This window comes from Anoplopoma fimbria, chromosome 8 (assembly GCF_027596085.1).
Source record: "Anoplopoma fimbria isolate UVic2021 breed Golden Eagle Sablefish chromosome 8, Afim_UVic_2022, whole genome shotgun sequence".
NCBI lineage: Eukaryota > Metazoa > Chordata > Actinopteri > Perciformes > Anoplopomatidae > Anoplopoma > Anoplopoma fimbria.
In genome coordinates this window covers 24,505,456-24,529,081 of record NC_072456.1, presented here as the reverse complement: position 1 = coordinate 24,529,081, position 23,626 = coordinate 24,505,456, and the positions used below count along the sequence as shown (strand labels likewise).

The 23,626-nt window shown below is 42.8% G+C and overlaps 1 protein-coding gene across 1 annotated transcript; it reads left to right on the top strand.

Moving 5' to 3' along the window:
- Positions 1 to 630: 630 nt before the first annotated feature.
- On the top strand, positions 631 to 22,055 carry LOC129094768 (leucine-rich repeat-containing protein 52-like). Its single transcript, XM_054603028.1, has 3 exons — positions 631 to 1,279; positions 18,916 to 19,195; positions 21,929 to 22,055. The coding sequence occupies exons 1-3, from the start codon at positions 631 to 633 to the stop codon at positions 22,053 to 22,055; spliced, it is 1,056 nt and encodes a 351-aa protein (XP_054459003.1).
- Positions 22,056 to 23,626: the final 1,571 nt, after the last annotated feature.

The following is a 23,626-nucleotide window of genomic DNA, read 5'->3' as shown; positions in this document are numbered from 1 at the left end:
TAGAGAGACATAGATCACCAGGACGCAGCGGAGAGTCGGAGCTTCAGTAGGGTCTGAGCTCCGGAGAGGAAACACGTCTCTCTCCATCACGCGTCTTGTGTGCCGATACACACACACACACACACACACACACACACACACACACACACACACACACACACACACACACACACACACAGGATTATCAGTCCTTCTCCATCCAGGATTCTTCTTCTATTCTAATTTTTTTTTTTTATTCTTATTTTTTGGGGTCATGGCGTTTGTTTGGAAACTAAAATAAACAAAGATGAGTCACCGACACCATCCACGTGCTCTCTGTGGTCTTCACATGCGGGACAAGGTCCGGTAAGCTGCGCAATCCTCTCCTCCACCTCCACCTCCTCCATCACCTCCTCCATCACCTTCTGGAGGCTCTCCGTGCGTAATTACGCGTCTGGATGACTGACCGATAGACAGACAGAGAGAGAGAGAAGAGAGAGGCTGGATACAAACAGCAGCCAGGCTTCCAGGCAGAGACAGCCAGACCTCCTCCACCTCCTCCATCACCTCCTCCATGCAGGATGCCCGGAGAGCGCCGGGGAGTCCTGGTCCAGCTCAGCCCGAGTCCATGACGCGCTGGGCGGCCTCGTCATGCGTCTCCTGCCCGAGCCAAGCGCTCAGTCCCTCCGGCTCCTGTTCCTCTTTGTCTTCGTGATGGGGGTGACCCCGTCCCCGGCTCTCACTGCAGGCTGCCCGGACAGGTGTGTGTGCGACGACCAGCTGGTGGTCCAGTGCGCCGGGCAGGAGCTCACCTTGTTCCCCAACGACCTGCCTCTGGCCACCAGGCAGCTCATCATCTCCAACAACCGCATCGGAGACCTTCCTGCACTGCAGCTCAACTACCTGTCCGACCTGGTGTACCTGGACTGCAGCAACAACTCCTTGACTGAGATCTCAGAGTCCACCTTTGGGAATCTGAGGAAGCTGGCCTACCTGGACCTGTCCTTCAACACCCTGCTGCAGATAGAGGACCGGACCTTCGGGCCTCTGGCGTCCCTGGTGATGCTGCGGCTGACGGACAACCCTGGCCTCGGGGAGGTCCACCCGGACGCCTTCTCGGAGAACATGGCTCTGCAGGTTCTGGATGTGAGCAGGAACAACCTGACGGCTCTGAACATCAGCAGCCTGATCGCCCTGCCGGCCCTGCGGTCTCTGGGGCTCAGTGGGAACCCGTGGAGCTGCGACTGTGACACCGAGGACCTCTGTCTGTGGGTGCAGATAGAGGGCTTCAAGTTCCAAGGTGAGGATGGAGGAAGACACACACACACACACACACACCACACACACACACACACACACACACACACACACACACACACACACACACACACACACACACACACACACACACACACACACACTTAGCTGTCATAAAATAAGATGATATACAGTACCAGTCAAAAGTTTGGACACACCTTCTCATTCAATAGTTTTTTCTTTATTTTTATTTTTTCTACATTGTAGATTAATATTGAAGACATCAAACTATGAAGGAACACATATGGAATTAAGTCATAAAATAAAATGTCTCATATACTGTTTTATATTGCCAGTCAAAGTAGTTTGGAAGGTGTGTCCAGACTTTAGACTGGTACTATATGTTTATGGTTTTGATTGTGGTATTTCAAAAGTTTGGACACACATTATTCAATAGTTTTTTCTTTATTTTTTATTTTTTTCTACATTGTAGATTAATATTGAAGACATCAAACTATGAAGGAACACATATGGAATTATGTGGTAAACAAACAAATGCTCAACAAACCAGAATATGTTTTATATTTTACATTCTTCAAAGTAGTTGAATGAGGAATCTAAAATATAAAACACATGTTTCACATGTTAAATTGTTAAATGATATACAGTACCAGTCAAAAGTTTGGACACACCTTCTCATTCAACTGCTTTGAAGAATGTTTATGGTTTTGGTTGTGGTATTTTTTTTTAACACATTAAATCCATACTCTACTTATATGTATCTTTATTATCTGCAGTACGCCTTTATGACTTCCTGACAACCTCAGAGAGGAAAGACAAGTCTTATTGGGCTATATGTATTGACAGAAGAATAAATGCAATAACCTCCCAAAATACTATTTTATTTCATGAAATCCAGTGAATAAAACACTTGTTAAATGTGATCAATTCCTATTTACTGAATTCTGTATAAATCAATTCTACATACAGAAAAAGTTTGGACACACCTTCTCATTCAACTACTTTGAAGAATGTAAAATATAAAACATATTCTGGTTTGTTGAGCATTTGTTTGTTTACCATAATTCCAAACAATATTAATCTACAATGTAGAAAAAAAAAATAAAGAAAAACTATTGAATGAGAAGGTGAAACTTTTGACTGGTACTGTATGTTATAGTGCAAACACGAGACATAGTAAAAGGAAAACAAGATAAAAAAAAACAAGTATTATAAATAAGCAATAAAAACAGTAAAGAATCCACAATAACTGAAATGTTCTATATACAGACAGAAAACCATTATAACTATAATTGTAGGCTATGATTGAAAATGTGTGGTGTTTATTTTGCATTTAGTAATTTATTTGATGTCACACAAAAAAACGTTATGTTCACATGTTAAATAGTTTTTTTAAATGATATACAGTACCAGTCTAAAGTCTGGACACACCTTCTCATTCAACTACTTTGAAGAATGTAAAACATAAAACATATTCTGGTTTGTTGAGCATTTGTTTGTTTACCACATAATTCCATATGTGTTCCTTCATAGTTTGGATGTCTTCAATATTAATCTACAATGTAGGAAAAAATAAAAATAAAGAAAAACCATTTTGTGTCTTTTGGTACTGTGGTTTTGTATTTGACCTTTAAAGACTTTTGTCAGTGGCAAAACAAACATCCCAAAATGTTGCCTGTAAGCCGAGGCCTGGTCCTGTTCAGGTGGTCTCTTGTCAGTTTGGCTCTGGAAGCGGGATCCTCTCTCTGGCCAGCAAAAACAAAACGGTTCCTCTGCTCCGACTAAAGGAGCCAAAGTCTCTCCAAGGTCTCTTCATTTGTTATTGTCACAGCAGCTCATTTTAGATAATTCGTTTGTGGGCACCTGGTCAACTTAGTGATGGAGGGGCCACTAAAGGCTCTCCCCCTTTAGTTTGTAGATATGTATTTACACCCCCGTTTTTTAACGTTGCACTCCCACAGATGCAGACACACACACACACACACACACACACACACACACTGGGACTCCAGTTCTAATGGTTTGACCTCAGAGACAGAGCAATCTGATGTTTTCAGTCCGCCCTTCACGCCTCAATAATGTGTCTCGATTCAGTACACTTGTGTTATTTTGAAGCAGCCACCTTAGCCTTCGGTTTCTTAAACAGGAGGATGATGCTTTACTGGTAATTGTTAATTTGAGCTCGGTCCTATAAGAAGGTGAACTGGTCTCGAACATCCCATTGATGTGTGCGCTGAGCCGTGTTGCCTCTCAGGGCCCTGAAGGCAGAGATAATGCTGAGAGGATGATTGTGTCCTTTTTTACCTGTTTTTTACTTCTTTTCCTGGCTAGCCTCTCCTATTTGCACACTTGTACACACACACACACACACACACACACACACACACACACACACACACACACACACACACACACACACACACACACACACACGGCATGCGCCTTTCGTACGCTTTGGCCCTTCAGTCCAGATGGTTAATGATGGTGCTCAAAAAAGCTGGACTCCTCTGCTCCCGTTAAGGACAGCGTGTTCGATGTGTGTGTGTGTGTGTGTGTGTGTGTGTGTGTGTGTGTGTGTGTGTGTGTGTGTGTGTGTGTGTGTGTGTGTGTGTGTGTGTGACTCACTCCAGTCAAGTATGTGTGAGTCAGTGTGTGATCTGGAGGTAAGGGGGGACCCTAAGGTCGAGGCTTGTGGGAAACAGGAATGAGATTACTGTTCGGAGACGAGGAGCTTAAGAGGCCACTTGAAGACAGCAGCTCCCCAAAGTTGTTATCCACCTTAACTTTCACACACACACACACACACACACACACACACACACACACACACTGAAGTACACTCAAGAACTGGAACACACGCACACACATTCACTGTACGCACTCTGCTCTGTTGTTCATCCCAGCAAAAAGCCCAGATACTTACACAAACACATTTCTGCAAAAAAGGAAAATGTTCTGAGAGAAGGGCTTTTGAATCGTAAGTGACACAAGTTATTGTTTCGCTTGTCCTGGTTCGAATCTGTGTATATAAGAAGTGGACGTAGTCATTGTGAAATCCCCCACTGGTTTGTCGACTACGGTTTTGAAGCCTCGAGTTTGTCATTTTGGCCGTCGCCATCCTGTTTTGTTTGCAACCAGAGGTGACACGAGAGGGTGGAGCACAAAACTTGACGCTGAATATTACATTATAGGTGACAGAAAAGGTTCGATTAGCTTTCATGAACTGAAAACAAACTTTGAAAGCCGTGGTAGCGACCTGTCAATCATACTTTATGGTCTGTTTGACTCTAAATGGAGCATCATTTACTAAATGAACATCATGCTGTATTGAAGAAGACTTGAAACTAGAGATTGAGACCATAAACTCATGTTTACAATGTTTACTGAGGGAATAAATCAAGAGAGAAGTAGAGTCATTTTCTCATAGACTTCTATACAACCAGAGGAGTCGCCCCCTGATGGACAGTAGAGAGAATGTAAGTTTAAGGCACTTCAGCATTGGCTTCACTTTTCAGAACTGGAGGTTGCCTAATAAACTATAAAATCACAGCTGTTTTTTTTACCATCACAATACACTTTAAAAGTTCTAAATGTGACCAGAGCAGTTTAGACTGTAATCTCTCAGGAACACACTTCACCGTAGCACTCGCGCCGCCTCTCAGACGCACAATAAATCATGTATCGATGTGCGATATGGCACTCATAAACAATTCCAGTAACCAGTTAAACAGAGTGAATGGGGTCAAGTGTGTGTGTGTGTGTGTGTGTGTGTGTGTGTGTGTGTGTGTGTGTGTGTGTGTGTGTGTGTGTGTGTGTGTGTGTGTGTGTGTGTGTGTGTGTGTGTGTGTGTTGTGTGTGTGAGAGGGTATGTAGTGTGTTTCCGTGGTCATGAATGCCCTCCACTCTGACTGCAGGGCTGTGAGTCTAATGTACAGAGATTCCAGCTGTCGCTACCTCTCAGTGTGAATTTGAATCAGGTGCATGTTTGTGTGTGTGTGTGTGTGTGTGTGTGTGTGTGTGTGTGTGTGTGTGTGTGTGTGTGTGTGTGTGTGTGTGTGTGTGTGTGTGTGTGTGTGTATACAACCCGTCTTCACACTGTAACTCATTAAGGGCCCTTTAATATCACTGGTGATATCCTGGGTTTTAATAAGCACATTGGTTATTGCTGGAGAAATCCTCTGATTGTTTGTGTTTATGTACTTTCTGTTCTGAGTCCAGTTTGAATGTGTAATTACAGCATTTTTTCTTTTGTTTGCTGTAGTGTTTGTTTCTCTTTGTCTGGCATGTGTCACTGAGAAAGGTTGACGTCGTTGCTTGACTTTGTCAGCTTTCAAAGTCATCGCGTGGCTCTTCTGAGAAGCAGCGAGCTTAGCGGGTGCATTTAAGTCGTGTGAGGGACAAAGTGAGAAATCAAAAGAGATAGACAGAGTGCACACATTTCAGAATGACATCCAGAACACTCTGTCTGAGCTGGTGGAGGTCAGTGTTTCTTGGCGTGCTGGTTTTATGTTTGTTCTATCTATTTTGCAAGGTTGCTTTTGATGCATCCTGTGCTTGGTGTCACCCAAGACGACTGTGATTGGTTTAAATAAATACAAACTAGACAGTTTATTTCTCCAAAACCAGAATGCTAATTTGTGCTTTTAGCGCTGATACAGCGTTGTGGAGATATTTCTGACTATGCAAGACTTATTCTGTGTTCACACTACTAGCAAAACAGCAACAGGATGCAAGTTTTTTCAATGGATGCTACAAACAAACGCGAGAAAATTGTCGCTGTGGTCCAATGACAGCGGAGCTTTAACCAACCTAATATTCTTGTTTCGACCTGTTCTGTTCCGTCCTGTTTCCAGTTCTATTTGACGACATAACTATGCTTGAGCAACACTTCAAAAGCGACTTAACACTATATAGCTGGCCACGCTTGGCCATTTTGTCGCTTTTGTTGCTTTTGTCGCTCATAGTGAAATAGTAGTAGCGTAACTGTGATGACAAATCCATGGCACTGTCCAAGTGGCAGAAGGATTTGTAATTACGACTTTTTCTGTCAGTTTCTTCTTGGATCTATAATATTATACAATTTATCTAAAATAAAAAAATATAGAGCCAGAAGTGTTGTTCACCAATCCTCTGAGAATGAATCAAACCAGGTCCGTCCTCCTTGTTATAAATGAACAAATCGCCCACTGGCTATAATCAATATTTTATTATTATAACAATCTATCAAATGACAATGTGAAAACTACAGAGAATTATCACCTGAATCTCCAGCTCTCCTTGCAGCTCATGTTTTGTCTGTCGACTGGTTCTCTCACCACACTCATTGCGCTGTTTCCCTCCTCAGCAGGCAGCTGTTTTCAGAGTATAAAGCTCTTCAAAGCCACTGTACACCCTCTGCTCAGCACCACATAGCAGACTGAAGCACAGTGAGAGAATAGCTGGTGAACATAGTGGAGCATTTAGCAGCTAAAGAGACAAATATATCCCTCAGGAGTTGGTGGAGACCAAAAACAGAGCTAAAAGAGAGTGGATATTCTACTTGTATTTGCCAAACGGCCAAAAACAAAACTTCAAATGAATGAGAATGTTTGATATGTGTCTCCTGGACTCTTTGCATTCAGGCAATAGTTCACAAGGTCATAATGTCAAATGTTAGACTTTAAGCTTGTTTGCAGAGTTCAGCACCCAAATGGCAACAAAAACAATAATAACGCAGCTTTTATTATTAAGGGAAAGAGAAAAAGGAAAAGAAGTTCATCAGTTTTAATACTTGTCAGTACTGTTTGTCTGTGTTTGGCACATGTCGTCAAGATTTCCATGACCAGATCCCCTTGGCAGATTCAATTATTTAGCCTTTAATCACTTTGAGGTTTGTTTGGATGCAGACGATTTGGAGTCTTTGGAGTTTTGTTAATGCAAAGTTTGTCTTTGAATACTCACATGTGAAAGAGCTCCTTGTAGATAAATGCTACTGGATGTCATTCAGTCTTATGTGACCATGCCTGGATCGTGATGAAGGTAATTTAGCGTTAAAGTTCTACATTAAACACATTATTCTCCATCCTTAATTCTCCGTGCTCGTGGAGTACACCTACATTTCCTCTCTTGTCGTAATAGAATTCCAGCTTGTCGAACGTCCTGCTGTACTCCCTGTAGGTCGTTTTTTGACAAGCGCTCCAGCTAAACACACAGAATGTAAGTGGCTGGCATTGGAGTGGAGGTATTCTTTTGGCTGCTCGTCGGCGGCCTGGACAGCTCACAAACCCAGAGGCAAAGAGCCAAGGCGGAGGGCCACGCAGGGGGCAAGAGTTAAATATTCATAAAAAGGAAAAAGAGAAGCACAGGGGTTCAGAGACGAGGAGGAACGAGAGGATTTTATCGGCAATTTAACTTGATTCATCCTTAATGAGATGGATTCGTAGATGACTTGAGAGATGAGATCAGAGGACGGACACGTGACGAAAGAATAGAAGACAAAAAGACGAGATAGAAGCTGGACAAACAGATTAAGACGGACATTTTGCAACAGAGAGATGAAGAGAATGAGGAAGAAGACAAAAAACAGGTACAAAGGAGTAACACCGATCGTCTGCGCCCCAGATCTGTCACTCAAATCCGTTAAAACATTCATTATGACAAGGAGGCATCGATTCAATTTAATACAGGTAGATGATACATTATTCATCAGCTGGAACGAGTCCCTCGGACCCATCTGGCGCCCGAGAAGCGGATCGAATTCAGCCGGCCTGCTCGTGTGGTGCGGCCCTGAGTATGTTTTTCTACGTCTCTGTGCATTTTATGGCGGCGTGAGCTCCGAAAACCAAGATTGATGCGATGCCCAATGCGATGTGGGTGTGTTTGTGATGTGATCACCTGAGGCACAGAGGCAAGTCGCTCAGGTGTGTGACACCGAGTGTGTGTGTGTGTGTGTGAGTGTGTGTGTGTGTGTGTGTGTGTGTGTGTGTGTGTGTGTGTGTGTGTGTGTGTGTGTGTGTGTGTGTGTGTGTGTGTGTGTGTGTGTGTGTGTGTCCAACCAGTATGCGAAGCCAAGAGAAAAAATTGGAAAAGAGAAGGGGGGAAAATGTGAAGATGACAGAGCAAAACTGAGAGTAATGGAAGGATGTAGAAGAAGAAGAAGAAGAAGAAGAAGAAGAAGAAGAAGAAGAAGAAAGGAAATGGAGTGATGAAGGCTGAAGGGAGAATAAATGTTAAACGTGCCAGAGTGGGAATGAAAAGTGGGAGGTGATAAAGAGAGGACGACTGATAAGAAGAGCGATAGAGGGGAGAGAGAGAGAGAGAGAGAGAGCTGTTGCTATCTGACCTTCACTCGCTCTCTCTCTCTCTCTCCACTCATCCTCCGCCAGAGGAAGAAGTGATTTTACGGAGGAAAATGATGGAAAGGAGGATGGCGGTTAATCTGACTAATGCCGTATTTGAGAGGAGAGGAATCAGAAGGCGTGTGTTGTTCAGGCCTCTGTGTGGATGTGATGGAGAAAAAGGTCAGCTATTCTTAGTCCGAGCCTAAACCCCTGGATGGTGCGTTTAAACGGCGAGGTGCTTCAGATCCGCTCAGAGATGAGGAGGCCTTAAACGTATGACGTGTAAGATCGTAGGCGTCCGATTAGCAGTCGACTGTAAGATATGGTTCAGTTTTGTAATATGTCCACACAAACTAAAAGTTGACATTTAACACATTACTGTAACCAAGGTTACCTCACTTTTAAGCTGACGTTGAGACCAAAATCTTTAACCATCGCAAGTTAAACTCCAGAAGTATATGAACCTACCAAGAGTGTGCACTTTTATGTATTTGATTGGCCAATTTAGTACCTTTCCAAATCACGTAAATTGGAGGCAAATGTTGTTCAATCTTGTTTGCCGGATGATAATAAGCTGTTTTAACAGAGCTCTCTGTGTTGGGTTCCCTGCTGCGTCGCTGGACTGACTCCAAAAAAATGAACCAGAGGGCTTTGTTTACTTTCAATGCGGGCCTAAAGTCAACTTGATCGAGGCCTAAACCCGGGTTTGTGTTGCCGCTGTGTCTCCCGTGTGGGTGCGGGACTAAAAGACGTCATTATCAGGTATTGTGGTCAAAGCACAAAGGCTAGTTGTCGCAGCACCTGGTCGTGCACTTCTGGATTTTTCTTGACTAGTCCACAGTTGCACCTGCAGGGATTTTCAAACATGACTGCACCAATAAGATAAAAGCAAATAACTCAAATTAGAAGTTCATTATTTAATTAGAAAGACGGCCAATTAGTTTTTAATGACTTTAAAAGCATTTAAATAATAATAATGAATAAATGATAATATTTTGCCTGCCGATCAAATTGTTTAAAGGCTATTAAACCTTTCAACCTTTGTTTCATTATAATACATTTAACACTTGACTTCTTAGGCCTTTATTTGATAATGATGGGGGAGAGAGACAGGAAACGTGGAGAAAGAGAGTCGGGAAATGACATGGAACAAACCATCTGGCCACCGAGGAATCAAACCAGCAACTCTATGATTTGGCGCCCGATGGTATGCGTCCTATTAGCACTCTGCTATCGGGTCACCCATGTGACTTATTTCTTAAGGCAACAAAGGCAATAAAATATGTGCATGAATATGAGATATTACTTTACAGTTAGTTCCCTCTTGGCGTTGCAGATTTTGGTTTATGATGTTTTGCAGGGAACACTCGTTTCACAGAATATTTAGTTGGTTCCCCCTCTGGCGTTTCGGAGAACACTGCAACGAACAAGACGCTGATCATAAATGTCTTTGAACGTAGCTGGCACGCCGTGATGGAGTGCCGCACTACGGCGCCTCACACCAGTACACACAAAGCTTTACCGTCTTAACCTCAACTTCCTGACGTCTTCTGACCTGCAAAACCACCAAATCTTCCCATTATGATCAAATGCATTCACAAATACAACCTCATCAGATGCTATTTTCAGGACGCCAGTCTCCACAGGGAGGTCAGAGGTCAAGGTCAGATACGGAGAACGCCTGCACAGGAGCGATTGCTTGAGCTCCTGTGTGTATAGGCTCCACCTCCCCCTCTACATCAGACCACCACCACCACCACCACCACCACTCTGATTACCATATGCATCGACATAATTAATCTGCTTATAAATAGCTCTGTTCCCAGTTCACAGGACCGAGCTCTCTGCCTCGCAGCTCTGATCGTCAGCACGTGTGTGATGTGAACATACTGTGTACATGTATGCGTGTGCGTGAAATGCATGAATTGAACCAGTTTTTTTATTTATTATTTACAACCATGGAGACCGCCGGCGTTCTTGCAGCTCACAGCCTCAGAGACGATTGTTATTCCGCTGCTCGCTGCTCTTTCTTTGTTGTGTGGAGCCTCAGAGTCGGAGCGGAAACGGAGTGAAGTTCATAAGAAGAGTCACTGATGTTTTTTTTTCTTCAGTGGCATCTCCCCCCCCCCCCCCCGATGTACACTATAGCCCCGCTCTCTGTCAGTGTGTCAGCGCTGAGCTTGGAAAGCATCCAGCGGAGGATTTGACACGGAGGCCGTATCGCTGCAGCTCACACACACACACACACACACACACACACACACACACACACACACACACACACACACACACACACACACACACACACACACACACACACACACACACACACACACACACACACACATAAACACCAACATCTGTTCTCTCTGGATTACCTGCTTGTTCATTCTCCTTTAGATACAAAAGAAAAACATTCCCCATTCACATTTCCTGGAGAGCTCTGCTTGTGTGTAGTGTTTGAGTGCTTATATCTTCTGATATTTTTCCCCATGTATCTGTGAGGCAGTAGTAAGTGTGTATATTCCTCTGATAGCTGCTGTTTATTTCCTTCCGTACTATTTCCATCCTCCCAGCCTCTGGTCTGTGGTGTGTCACAGAGCCTGGTTTATATTGCCATAACACAGTGACATCACACACAGCAGATACACAATGCGTCTTAACACAGTGAAGACAGATAGATGAACACCATGTTTGTAGGCTGATTGTGAGGCAATGGGCCCCTGGGCACAAACAGGGGGCCCCAGCACCTCTACTACAGTTGTTAAGCCTCTTTTTGTTGTTGTTGTTTTGTCTTTTTGTTACGGTTGCACATCTGGCTGTGTTTTTCTGATTCTTTTTGGTCAATTGAGTCTCACTGTAGTTGTTTTTTATATCAATATTTTTGGTTGTTTTGCCACTTTTTGTTGTTGTTTAGCAAGTCTTGGTAGTTTTTTTGTGACTCTTTTTAGTTGTCTTGTGTTGCTTTGTGGTTGCTTTGCGTCACTTTGTCATTGGTTTGAGTCACTTTGAAGTCATTTTGGGTCTTTTTGTAGATGTTTTATGTCTCTTTGTAGATGTTTTTGTGTAACATTTGTGTTGCTTTGTGGTTGTTTTGTGTCACCAGAAGTCGCTTTGAGTCTTTTTGCAGTTGCTTTGTGACTCTTTGTAGTCATTTTGTGTCTCTTTTGTCATTTTGAGTCTCTTTGTAGTTATGTTTTATGTTGTTGTTGTTGTTGTTGTTGTTTTGCCCCTTTTGGTACTCGTTTCACATATCTGTGTAGTTTTTTGTCTGTCTTTGTAGTCGTTACTCATCTGTCAGTGGTTTTGCCTCTCTTTTTGGTCATTTTGGTCTCTTTATAGTTGTTTTGTGTGTCTTAAGCTATTTGGATTCTCTGTAGTTTTTTTTTTTTTTTAAAGTAATCTTTGGGGTTGTTTTGAACCTTTTGGTACTCGTTTCGCATGTGTCTGTGATTGTTCTGTGTCCTTTCATAATTGTTTGGGTATTTAAATAGTTATTTTTGTATGTTTTGAAATGAATTGATCTCAGTGTAGTTGCTCTGTGTGCCTCTTTGTGGTCACGTTGTTTCTCTTCTTAGTAATGTTATGTCTCTTTTGAGTCATTTCGAGTCACTTTGACGTTATTTTGTCTTTGTAGTTATTTCGAGTCTCTTGGCAGTTGTTTTGATCTCTTTTTAGTCATTTGTAGTCTCTGTAGTTGCTTTGTGTTTCTGCATACCTTCAGTGTCCTGTTGTAGTTGTTTTGTCCCTTAACATAGTCGTTTTGCATCTCTTTTAGTTGCAGTTGTTTTGATCTGTTTGTAGTCTCGGTATCATTTTGTAGTTTTCTTTCCTTGTTGTCATTATGAGCCTCTTCGATGTTGGTTCGCATCTCTTTTTTTCATTTAGTCATTTTGTCCCTGGGTTTGTGCCCAGTAGGTCCGTACAATAATCCATCCACGACCGTGTTGTACATTGTGTCCTGGAGGGGAAAACACGAACCAAACAACAGTGACATCGTGTCCAACTACAGTCAGACATTAACTATCTAACTAAGGGAATACATGCTCTGCCAACGATTAATGTTCAGAGCAGACTCTCTCATCATAAGAGGGCAAAGTGGGGGGCATCCCATATCCATCTTATGCTGCAGCATTTTCTAGGCAGTGCGTGTTTAAGGTGCAGGATTATGGAACTGCAGTGCAGCATGCAAGCAGAAAAGTGTGAACTCTTCAAGGCTGCAACCAATTTTCTGAAACTGCTGGAATCAGACTCCACATTCAAGCTGCAGGGACAGAGAGGACACGTTCACCTTTATCTCTCTATTCTGAGTTGCTTTAGACTTAAAGGAAGTCTATGAGCGTTGTAATTGTCTGTATGCATATGGAATATGATAAGTGGTGCCAAGGGAAGTTGAAATAAGGGTACATTCTAGCTCAAGTTGGCAAACACTGGCATAGCCACTGTCCAAACTCTCAATTTAAGAAGTCTGCGCTCTCTTAAAAACGTTTTAAAGACAGATTTACAAAATTGCACGCGTTTAGCAAATTACATCTTTGAACAAGTGGCTCACAAACCGCCACACAAAAGTACATCTTAAAAAAAAAAACATGCAAAAACACGGAGAATGTCAACGGCTTTCTGCCAGAACGATGTCTGAGTGGTTTCCCAGCCTGAGAGAGAAAACCCTGAGTGACAGAGAAACAGACGGTGAAGCGAGAATGAACGCAGAGTGAATCATCCCGGCTGCCACCTCTTCCTGTGTTCTTCAGTAATGCTCAAATTATTTCCTCTTATCTCTGCTTATACGAGGCATTTGTGAATTCTCTCTCAAATGAAGCCCCGAATGCTCTTTGGCAAAGGAAAAAAATTATTTGCAGTTTGAAATTCAGAGACTTTTCCCTCCTAGAAAATCCTTGTACCTTATAGATTTTCCGTACAGATTATATACTTAGTTTGAATCTGACATTCAATCTTCCTTTTGCAAATATTAACATGAATTCATAAGCAGTAAGAAGCACCGTTGTACAATCGAAAACAACAAATGGTTCGACTGCTATTGCCTTGCTTGGTCTGGTATGACCAATAGCTTATGGTGGCTAATGCTAACTAACAGTAGAAAACTTTAGGTAAACATCCCTGAGTCACTTTGCTGACTTTATGACTTGTTCCTACTCAGGCTACTGTAACAATAGCAACGTATTCTCATACAACAGTTTGTATGATTTCTTACAAAATGTAAATATCATTTTTTGTGCGTTTTTCTACGAATGTCCAGCAACACATGTGATCAACCATGCACAAAAACACAAACACACAAAAACAAAAATACTTGGTCGAGTTTATGAAAAGATTGTAGTTTAGTTTCAAATAACAATGTAAGTGGCGTTAATTAAGTACGGAAGTTACGTGACGTATAAGTCAACATTTACATGAACAGCTGTCTCCTGGGTGAAAGTTTTTGTGTTTCTTGACCTGCCCTTTTATCCAAATATAGGATAAACTGCTGCAACCCAAAGTAAAGAAAAAAAGATGTCTTTCACTTTGCCAAATGAACAAGTAACTTAACCTATTTAAAGCCTGGTTATTTAATGGTTTCATGCCCTGTGCACAGCTGGTACTAAAAGGACTATGACACCATCAACGGACGCCAATTTATCAATAATTTAATGGCAATAGTTTGGCCACGTGGTGCAGAAATACCAACCATAATAAGGGAATTAAACTTGTCCTCTTTGGCTCCTACAACAACAACGACAAGAGGAGTAACAACCTTTTGGGTGAGAGACCGGTTTTCAACGGGCTTGAACATTTTTTATAACTTCAGCTCCACCTGCCAAGTTCCGGTTGAAAGTTGTTTTAGAGGTTTGTTCTTGCTTTCATCACACTTTTCTTTGAGGGGAGACCAGGAAGCAGACGCACGCAGCCAAGAACTGTGGACAAAGTCTGGATTGTTGCAAAGTGCAGGGAAACAGTGATTGAGGCCCAAACACCCCGAGGGACCTGTTTGCTGTTGTTTGTGTCTGTAGCTCGCTGCTCCTCCATTCAGCTGTGAATGTTATGTTTGTAAGAGGTAATAGGCAGCAACCGCACTGCTAACACACACACACACACACACACACACACACACACACACACACACACACACACACACACACACACACACACACACACACACACACACATACACACACACACACAAAATAAACATCACACCTGTCCTGAGGCAAGCTTGGCAGAGTAATGAGACGGAGCTGATCAGCCAGAAGGTCACAGATGGTGATGGAGAGTGACGGAGGGATGGAAGTGACGGGCGTCGTAGAGAGAAAAAATAAATAGAGAGAGAAACAAAAAGGAAGTAACGGTGATCACATCTGTGACTGGACATTATCAATACACCTCAAGATCTTCTCAACAAGGGCGTCTTCAAAACGACACAAAGTAGCACGAAGAAAAAACAAGTTTGTCATAAGCGTAAAGGCGATAGTTTTCCATTGAGAGAAAATCATGATTTCAGTGTGAACTCAGCGCCGGCTTCAGGTAGCCAGCCAGAAAGCGGACTGGTTACAGCGAGAGAAAGCATCATGGGAGTAAAGTGAAAACAAAATAAAATTATTGTAGTTTAAAAGAAAAAATCCATATGTTGTCATATACTAAAACACCCAAAACAAACACATTTAAGCATTATAATATGGTTTTTTTTTCTTGAATTTTTTTCCACAATGTAATGTAACACGAGAGCAACGTACCAGAACACATAAAAGTATTTGATGCAAATAAAATAAGACAAATAAAGAAAAATATAAAAAGTAGAAAATACAAAAACATCGTCATTTATATACATATATATAATTACGATGTTTTCATGATTATATATATATTATTATTAATTATATATATATTTTTTTTCAATTTTTAATGATTATATATATATTATTATTATATCTATTTTTTTTTCAATTTATATATATTTTTTTTTTTATTCTTTATTTTATTAATGCATAGGGCGATACTCAAAATAAAAGCAAAACAAACAAACAAACAAACAAAAATGAAATGCTTTAACAAACCAAAGACTGCAAACCAGTCGTTGTTTCTCAGGGTGGTTACCAATGCACACTCATGTGTGTGAGCTTCTCTCTTCTCTGATGATTATTAGTTCACTTGAAGAAGTGTGCTGAAAGTGAGTGGAGACGAGGAGAGGGAGGATAGAAAGTGACAGTTTGGGGAAGCCTCTGCATGTCTCTCCTCCTACTGAGGGAAACTGGGTTAAGATATCTGTCTGCTGAGTGTTACACGCAGATCCTGGTTCATCCTCCGTTTATCTGTCGTAACTGATAACTGCACAGTAATCTTAGCGTATCAGTGTACGATAATCATTTGCATTTGTTCCCTGCTAACTCAACAACCCACCTGCTATTTCTGCCCAGACAGGGAAAGCTGACAAACAAACAGATGCGCTAAAACAGCGACCTGATCCACTCGCTGTAATTCTGTTGACAGTGTGCTTTAACCTGACCTTATTTAACTTCTCAGGGCATTTGCACAAACTCAAAATCATGTCACAAACTGTTTATATAGATGAAGGACGCGTCCCAAATTCCTCCCACATAATAGAAAGTGAAAATGGTGGCGTCTAAATGGTAACCCATTGAAAGTTGAAAATCAAAAACATGTGAAAACTCTTGCAAGACTCACTGCCCGACGGCCTTCTTAACTTCAACCATTCTAGTCAAAGCATGACCTTAACCTTCCGAGGTCAAGGCCTGTCATTTTAACCATTCAAGGTCAATGCCTAACCTTAAACATTCAAGGTCAATGCATAACCTTAAACATTCAAGGTCAATAAACATTCAAGGTCAATGCCTAACCTTAAACATTCAAGGTCAATGCCTAACCTTAAACATTCAAGGTCAATGCATAACCTTAACTTTAATCTAACCAACCAGGTGCCGAGCTTGTTAGCGAGAGACGATCACAGCTGTCAATCATGAAACCAAACACGTTTTTTGGCATTTTTTGCCAAATAACTAATTTAAACCAAGGTTATTGGAAAAATTAAAACATGAACAAACTACCCAAATCATTTTTTTGGGGGGGGGATGATTCATTTATTAGACGTATACTTTGACTTTTTAGTTTGTCCCATCCGCTTACATAGTGGAGGCGGGGTTAATATCATGGGCGATTGTTTAGGCTTCACTTTCTGGGAGCTCTCGTCATCCATCTTTAAATTCAGTCTATAATCACAAACCATTATCAAAAGCATCAGCACGTCTTGTTCTAACAGTCTTACTCTTTATTTTGTGTTCAAGGTTTTGGGTGTTCAGTTTAGTTCACTCTCCCCTTGTGTCATGTCTGTGTTTTCCCGCCTCTGCTGATTCTCTGCCCCGCCTTCATTACGTTCACCTGTCTCTCGTCAGCCCTGCAGTCACCAGACCTCCTGCTCACCTGTTCCCACCTCCCCATTACTCAACATAAAACACCCCTGTTCCTCTGCACTTTGTTAGCTTGTCTTCCTATCCGTTTGTACTTCTGTTCCAGTTTCCTCTGAGTCCTCGTCTCCTGTTTTCCTGCCTCTTTCGTCAGATTCTAGCCTGTAAACTATTTCAAACAAATCTAGTTTCTTCTTCCTCCTCATTCAATCCACTGTTGCCCTCTCTCCATCTGTGACGCTTGTCTCCTTGAATCTCAGACAAAAGCCCCCTGGTGAGGCAATCGTTAAGTCTGATCTGAGTATTGATCAAAAACCTTATCAAACCCCTGCAGATGTGTTGTGGACGTTTTCCTCTTAAGACCTTGTAAAAGCCTTGTCAAAAACACAGAGTCCGTGTAATCTAATTACCAGACTAATGAGCCTCTGGGTCATCTCGGGGTTACAGCGGAAATTAAGGGAATAAAGAGCATAAGAATTTTAATTTAAGTCAATTTGTGTTATGTTCTGTAGGTACAGACACCAAGCTGGGCTCTGGATCCTTGGTTTCAGAATAATTGCACAATTTATAGCTGCAGCTTTTTCCCCTTTAACTGCTAACAAAGCCCTGGCAAGCATGAGTCAGACGTATAGATCCTGTCTAACTATATTTTCGTCGTCATCCCCGCATCACTCATTTCCATGTTCAGACCTTTGGCTTTATTGGTAGATGAGTGCGGTTTAATTAACATTGTTAACAGCACTAATCCATCAGTGAACCGGACTGCAGCCAGATACTGTCCTCTCCTTTCCTTCCTTTCTCTCATCTTCTGAGGTCAGACTCGCTGCATCTTTGAGTGCGTTTGGATGCAAATAGTTCCAAATTGTTCCTCCATTGCGTTCATTTTTTTTGCATTATGTCATCTCTCTCTCATATCCCCATTTTTTCAGTCCGCCTGTCAATCTCTCTTTCGACTCTCTCATCATTGTTCCCAGCTTGGTGCGAGTGCAATTAAGCAACGCGGCGAGGTTAGGAGCGAGGGAGCATGGGAATTATCCTGAAACGAGAGATAAAGACAGATTAACCGACAGACAACAGCGCGCACCGTATCCTGCGCTCCTCTTATCTCTTAGACACATACGCATTCATACTAATTAATAAACGTGAGGGTGTCCGTATATGCTAAAGCTGCAAAGTCGCTGCGGCGGAGTCAAAACATGTGGCTCGGTACGATAAGCGAGACGCTGAATCCCGACCCAGGCGATTTTGACCTCTGACCTCTCTGTGGCGAAGCATCAAACGCCCCAAATAAACACTTTACAGTATGTTGTGTTTCTGCCTCCCCATGTGTCTGAAGTCAAACCGCCTCATTATCTTACTCCTCATTATGAACGGCAGATGTTTTGTCAGGGAAAACACTCATCTCTTTATCTCTCTGCTGCTGCACAGGGATTTGTTGTCGTATAATGATGTGCATGAGGGGGCGGGAGGGCTGATGCGTCAGAGTCTAGTAACCTGTGTGTGCACGTGTGTGTGCGCGTGTGTGTGTGTGTGCAGCATAATAATGTTGCCATGTCCTAGACACCAAAGACCTACATTACCCAGAGGAAATCTATAGTGTCTCACGGGATCATTTATCACAAAGGTTATCGCTGCATTGTTCAGGGCTGTTTGCTCATGTGTGTGTGTGTGTGTGTGTGTGTGTGTGTGTGTGTGTGTGTGTGTGTGTGTGTGTGTGTGTGGGGGGTTTGTACACCTTTTTCTCAGTAGAGTAATTACATCCCTTTTCTCCCTCACCTCTCCTGTTACTATGCCCTTCATCTTCATCCATATGTACTGATTATTCTCTGCTTTTCTTTTTATGCCTTATCTTTCCTCATTAATCTCCTCGAATCCTCTCCGTCTCCCCCTTTTCCCTCCCTCCTCTTCCTCTCCTTCACCTCCAGACGAGGGCCAGACGGTGTGCCACAGCCCCGCGGAGCTGGCGGGCCAGCGGCTGGCGGAGGTCGGCATGCAGCTGCGGGCGGACTGCCACCAGGGCCTGGGCTACTGGGACTACCTCTTCTTCATCGCCATCGGCTTCGTCATCTTCTCCGCCGGCACGGTGTCGGCCTGGGTGATGGGCGTGCTCATGGTGCTGTACGAGCGCTACAGCAAGAGGAAGAGCGAGGAGCTGGACAGCGACGACGAGGACGATAGGGGGGATGGGCGGCGGGGGAGGAGGATGTGGAGGAGGAGGAGGAGGAGGAGGAGGAGGAGGAGGTAACCAGGGGAACGGGGACCTGAACAAGCCGGGCATGCAGGTGTGACAGATGTGACGTGAGGAGGAGGAACCAGACCTGATGAGAGGACTCTGAGACCAAAGGCCCTGCAATGATCCATGATCTGACTGTCTCTCTGTGTTACAGATTTAGATATCGCAATATGCTCTTCACCATATTGGACAGAAAGTGTGTGTGTGTGTGTGTGTGTGTGTGTGTGTGTGTGTGTGTGTGTGTGTGTGTGAGAGAAAGAGAGACAGAAAGAGACAGCAATAAGGATGACTATGCCTTCACTTCAGGAGTACAGAATGACCTCTGAGATTATTGAGAGCAATAACCCCCATGCGCACACACACACACACACACACACACACACACACACAGACACGCACACACACACCCACACACAGACAAACACACACACTTCTCATCTCAGCACAGATACTCTTCGGAGCTGCCGGTTTCTCCGAGTGGGTGGATGTACCTGCATACTACGTGAAGTGCTCTTGAGTAACATTCTGTAAATGATAATTATAACAAGTTGTGTTACGTGAGAGACGCGCACACACACACACACACACACACACACACACACACACACACACACACACACACACACACACACACACACACACACACACACACACATAGTAGATCAATACACAGAAAAGGTATTTGGGGGGTCACAAAGAGAGTGATGCCTTATCTCTGCTACAATAAAAAAAAAAAAAGTACATTTCGGTATTAAGATGTGATTTTCCTGAATGCCTTAAGGCAGCTGACTTGAAATGGTGAACAGTCACTGTTGTCTCCTATAGACAGAATCTGTCCAGAAACAGTTTTTGGGATATGATCGAATATTTGAATGTAAAAAAAATTCTACAACTCACTGCTGGTGGGATTAACAGGAAGTTTAAAGGCACCCTGTGGAGCTTTTTAACCACTACTGTGGCATTATGGAGCAATGTTTTAAATGGCAGCTACCAATCTGATTAAGAGTAGGTGGAGGTAACATGGACGGAAGCAAAAAGTCTGATTTAAAAGTAAAGAAATGCTTTCTCTAGTTTCTAGGCCTAAAGGACGCAAACAAATACATTTATGTGATAAATTCTGAATGTAAACATTACTGTCTTTATTGACGAGAAATCTCCACAGTGTGTCTTTAAAGAGCAACTTAACACCCCTCTGAAAATCGTGTTTTTCACTGATGTTTTTGTTTTTTTACTTTGCTTCGATGATGTAGAAGTGAACTCTGGGGTGATTCGGTACACCATGACATCACTGTTGGGTTCGGTTACTGGTGCAGCAGAGCACACTTCTGACCATGTTTCCATTCAAATTCTGCCCAAAGTTTACCCAAATTTCATGAAAATCAGCAAAAGAAAATGGAAGATTTCCATCTACAACGGTAATATTGGCATAGAAATAAACAGTGGGTGGCACTAATTACCTCCAGTTACTTTCCACACTCCAGTTTAGTTGGTGGTATATGCACCTCCATCTGGTTTCCCAAGTAGAAGATAACAAAACGGATGCTTGTTTTGAAAAGAGGCTGTTCCCACATTTATATAATTTGTCTCTTAAAGGAATACAAAGACAACCAAATGTTATTGAACCCCTGGCAAACAACATCCACCAACTGGAATGGAGCGTGGAATCGGGAAATGAGCTTGCATGGAACTTTTGGAGACCGCCGCTCACTCTTAATTATGAAGGGAACTACATATGCATCACTCAATTCTGCAGCTGTTCACGGATGCGGAACGCATAGAGTATATTATATATTATATATTAAAAGACCACCAGTCAAATCTTAAACGATGGAGAACTTTTTGGAAATATGGCATTTATTTCCTTATTTAATATGAGGAACGTTAAAGTCTCTTCATAAATCCACACCAATCAGATGTCTTTCATCTGCAGCCATTTCGTCTATTCAGTGGAGTGGAGTCTTAAGAAGACGTTAAAGTCAAATCCTTCCTGTACATCATTCTTAAATTAATAAGTCTGTTTCCAATGCGTCCTATTTTTTGTATTATTTTCTAATATTTCCACTTTTTTGGGGGAAGTTCCATCAGGTTTCTTTTGTTTTAATTTAAAATGTGCATCAAAACAGGCAGATGGAAACAGACTTATTGAGTTGGTCAGATGTGAAACCAACTGGATTCTTTTAACCAGAGAGGTCAGTGAAACACTGCTTTTCAGCCTGATGCTAAAGCTCATTTTTAAGCTCATCCCGCTGTAAAGACGGGCAGAAGAAGTCTACCTATAGCGACACTATGTGACTGTATCATATCATGTGTGAACTGTTCGTGTGTTTGTCTCCGTGTCTCTGTGTGTTTTATGCTTTCCTGCCTCTCTGCCGTCGTTCTACATTGTCTACCAACCACTGTGGCTGTAGAAGTGGGGCAGGTTCATCGTGGCTGCACACGACGACAGCATCAGGGTGATTGAGTCGGTCGTGTAGCTAACGATGACGCTACACTATGTGACTGGGAGGCTCGCTTGACTGCCCTCATGTTACAGTTGAGCACATACAGGCCACGGTCTATGGCCCAGCTGTCAGACAGGAAGTGGAAGCCTCTGGAGTAGTAGTAGTAGTAATAGTAGTAGTAGTAGTGTGTGTGTGTTTGAGCTGGGCAGAGCCATCGCAGAGCATCTCCGTGAGAAGAATGGACGAGTGATTCATGAGCCCCAGACTGATCCAAACCCCTTCCTCCTCCATCCTGCTCTCCTTTGACATGATGAACGGCAAAATGGCGGATAGAGGCCGGGTGGAGAATGACAGCGGGGGGGTCACCATCAGAAGCGGGAAATTCATCTGATTGATGTACTGAGCAGCTGAAGTGAAAGACTGATTGATAGTCAGGCTTTTATTCGTTTTTCTGAGCTGAGTGGCTCCAAATGCCCCGGATGAATGGTCATGGATGAATGATAACCCGCCAGAGGGTTTGGCAGAGTGTGTGTGTGTGTGTGTGTGTGTGTGTGTGTGTGTGTGTGTCAGTGTGTGTGAGATACATGCGTGCATTTTTATTTTTAGTTCCTTGGTTTATGATGATGACAGTTTGTCTATATGAGGATATATGTGTCTGCAGAAGCACATCTTCAATGTCAAACACTTCATCCCTCACCAACCTGATCTCACGGGACGGCGTAAGAAATGCCACAGCGTTTCTGCGTGTCATAATTACGCAATTTAGGACTTTTTTGTGTGATATTTTACGCCACAGGGTTGAGGGTGCGAGATTTGGAGAATTTCTATTGCCTCGTAACGGATCTCATGATGGTGACAGCTGAGCCGGCAACTGGCAGCTAACAGTGCTAACAGTGCAAACAACTGCAACAGTGCTGATAGAGTTAACAGTGTTTACCTATGGGAGAACCGGAGGGTGGGACTTACGCAACTGTGACAACTTTATCGGCCTTAATCGCCGTATTAGCGTTGGGGACGTTAGCTAGCTAGTGTTGCACGCTATCATGCGATCCATTCATGTCAACAAAGCAAAGAGAAGCTCCGATTACAACACACAGAGAGGTTGAGTAACTTCCTTCTCTGCCCAGGTAGACATTACTCCACCATATCTTTACACAGCAAGCAGCTTTTTTCTGCTATATAAATGCTCTGAATCCCATATTTTGCACCTTTAACGTTGTGAAACAGCACTTTGTGTGTCATTTAATGGCATGTCGTCACTGTGAAACCTTCGCGGTTATGTTAAGACAGCAAAACAACTTAGTTAGGTTTAAAAAAAGCATCATAGTTGAACTTAAAATAAGTATTTAAACTAAGTAAATTACATACATACATTCTTAGTACACGCAAAGTGACTTCCAAAAACGTTGTGTCATTCATACGCCAATCGGTGAGAGTGGGCTGCCTTCACTCAAACACAGAATCTATTGCTCTCTCTCTCTCTTACACATACACACACACACCTACACACACACACACACACACAAACACACACACACACACACACACACACACACACACACACACACACACACACACACACACACACACACACGACTGTCCTATACATGCATGATAAATCTCAAGGGCACAGCTAAAGTCGGAGCCGCGGGCCCCGAGAACATTAACACTCCTGTTTTGGTCTCTCTTGCCATGCATCACCACGTCCTCCATCCTCAATCTGACACTGTCATCAGCTTTCACACAATGCAGGCACGCACACTCAAACACACACACACACACCCTGGACCTCTGATGCATCTGTTAAATCTTTAGGCTGTCATTATCAGATCATTTGTTCAAGGGGAAGCTTAGAGGCATGCAGGCTTTAACTGCTGGTGTCAATCCCTCTTACGTTACGTCACATTCAGAAAAAGATATTCGACCTTCAAGAGCGTGACCTCACAGCTAAATACATACCTG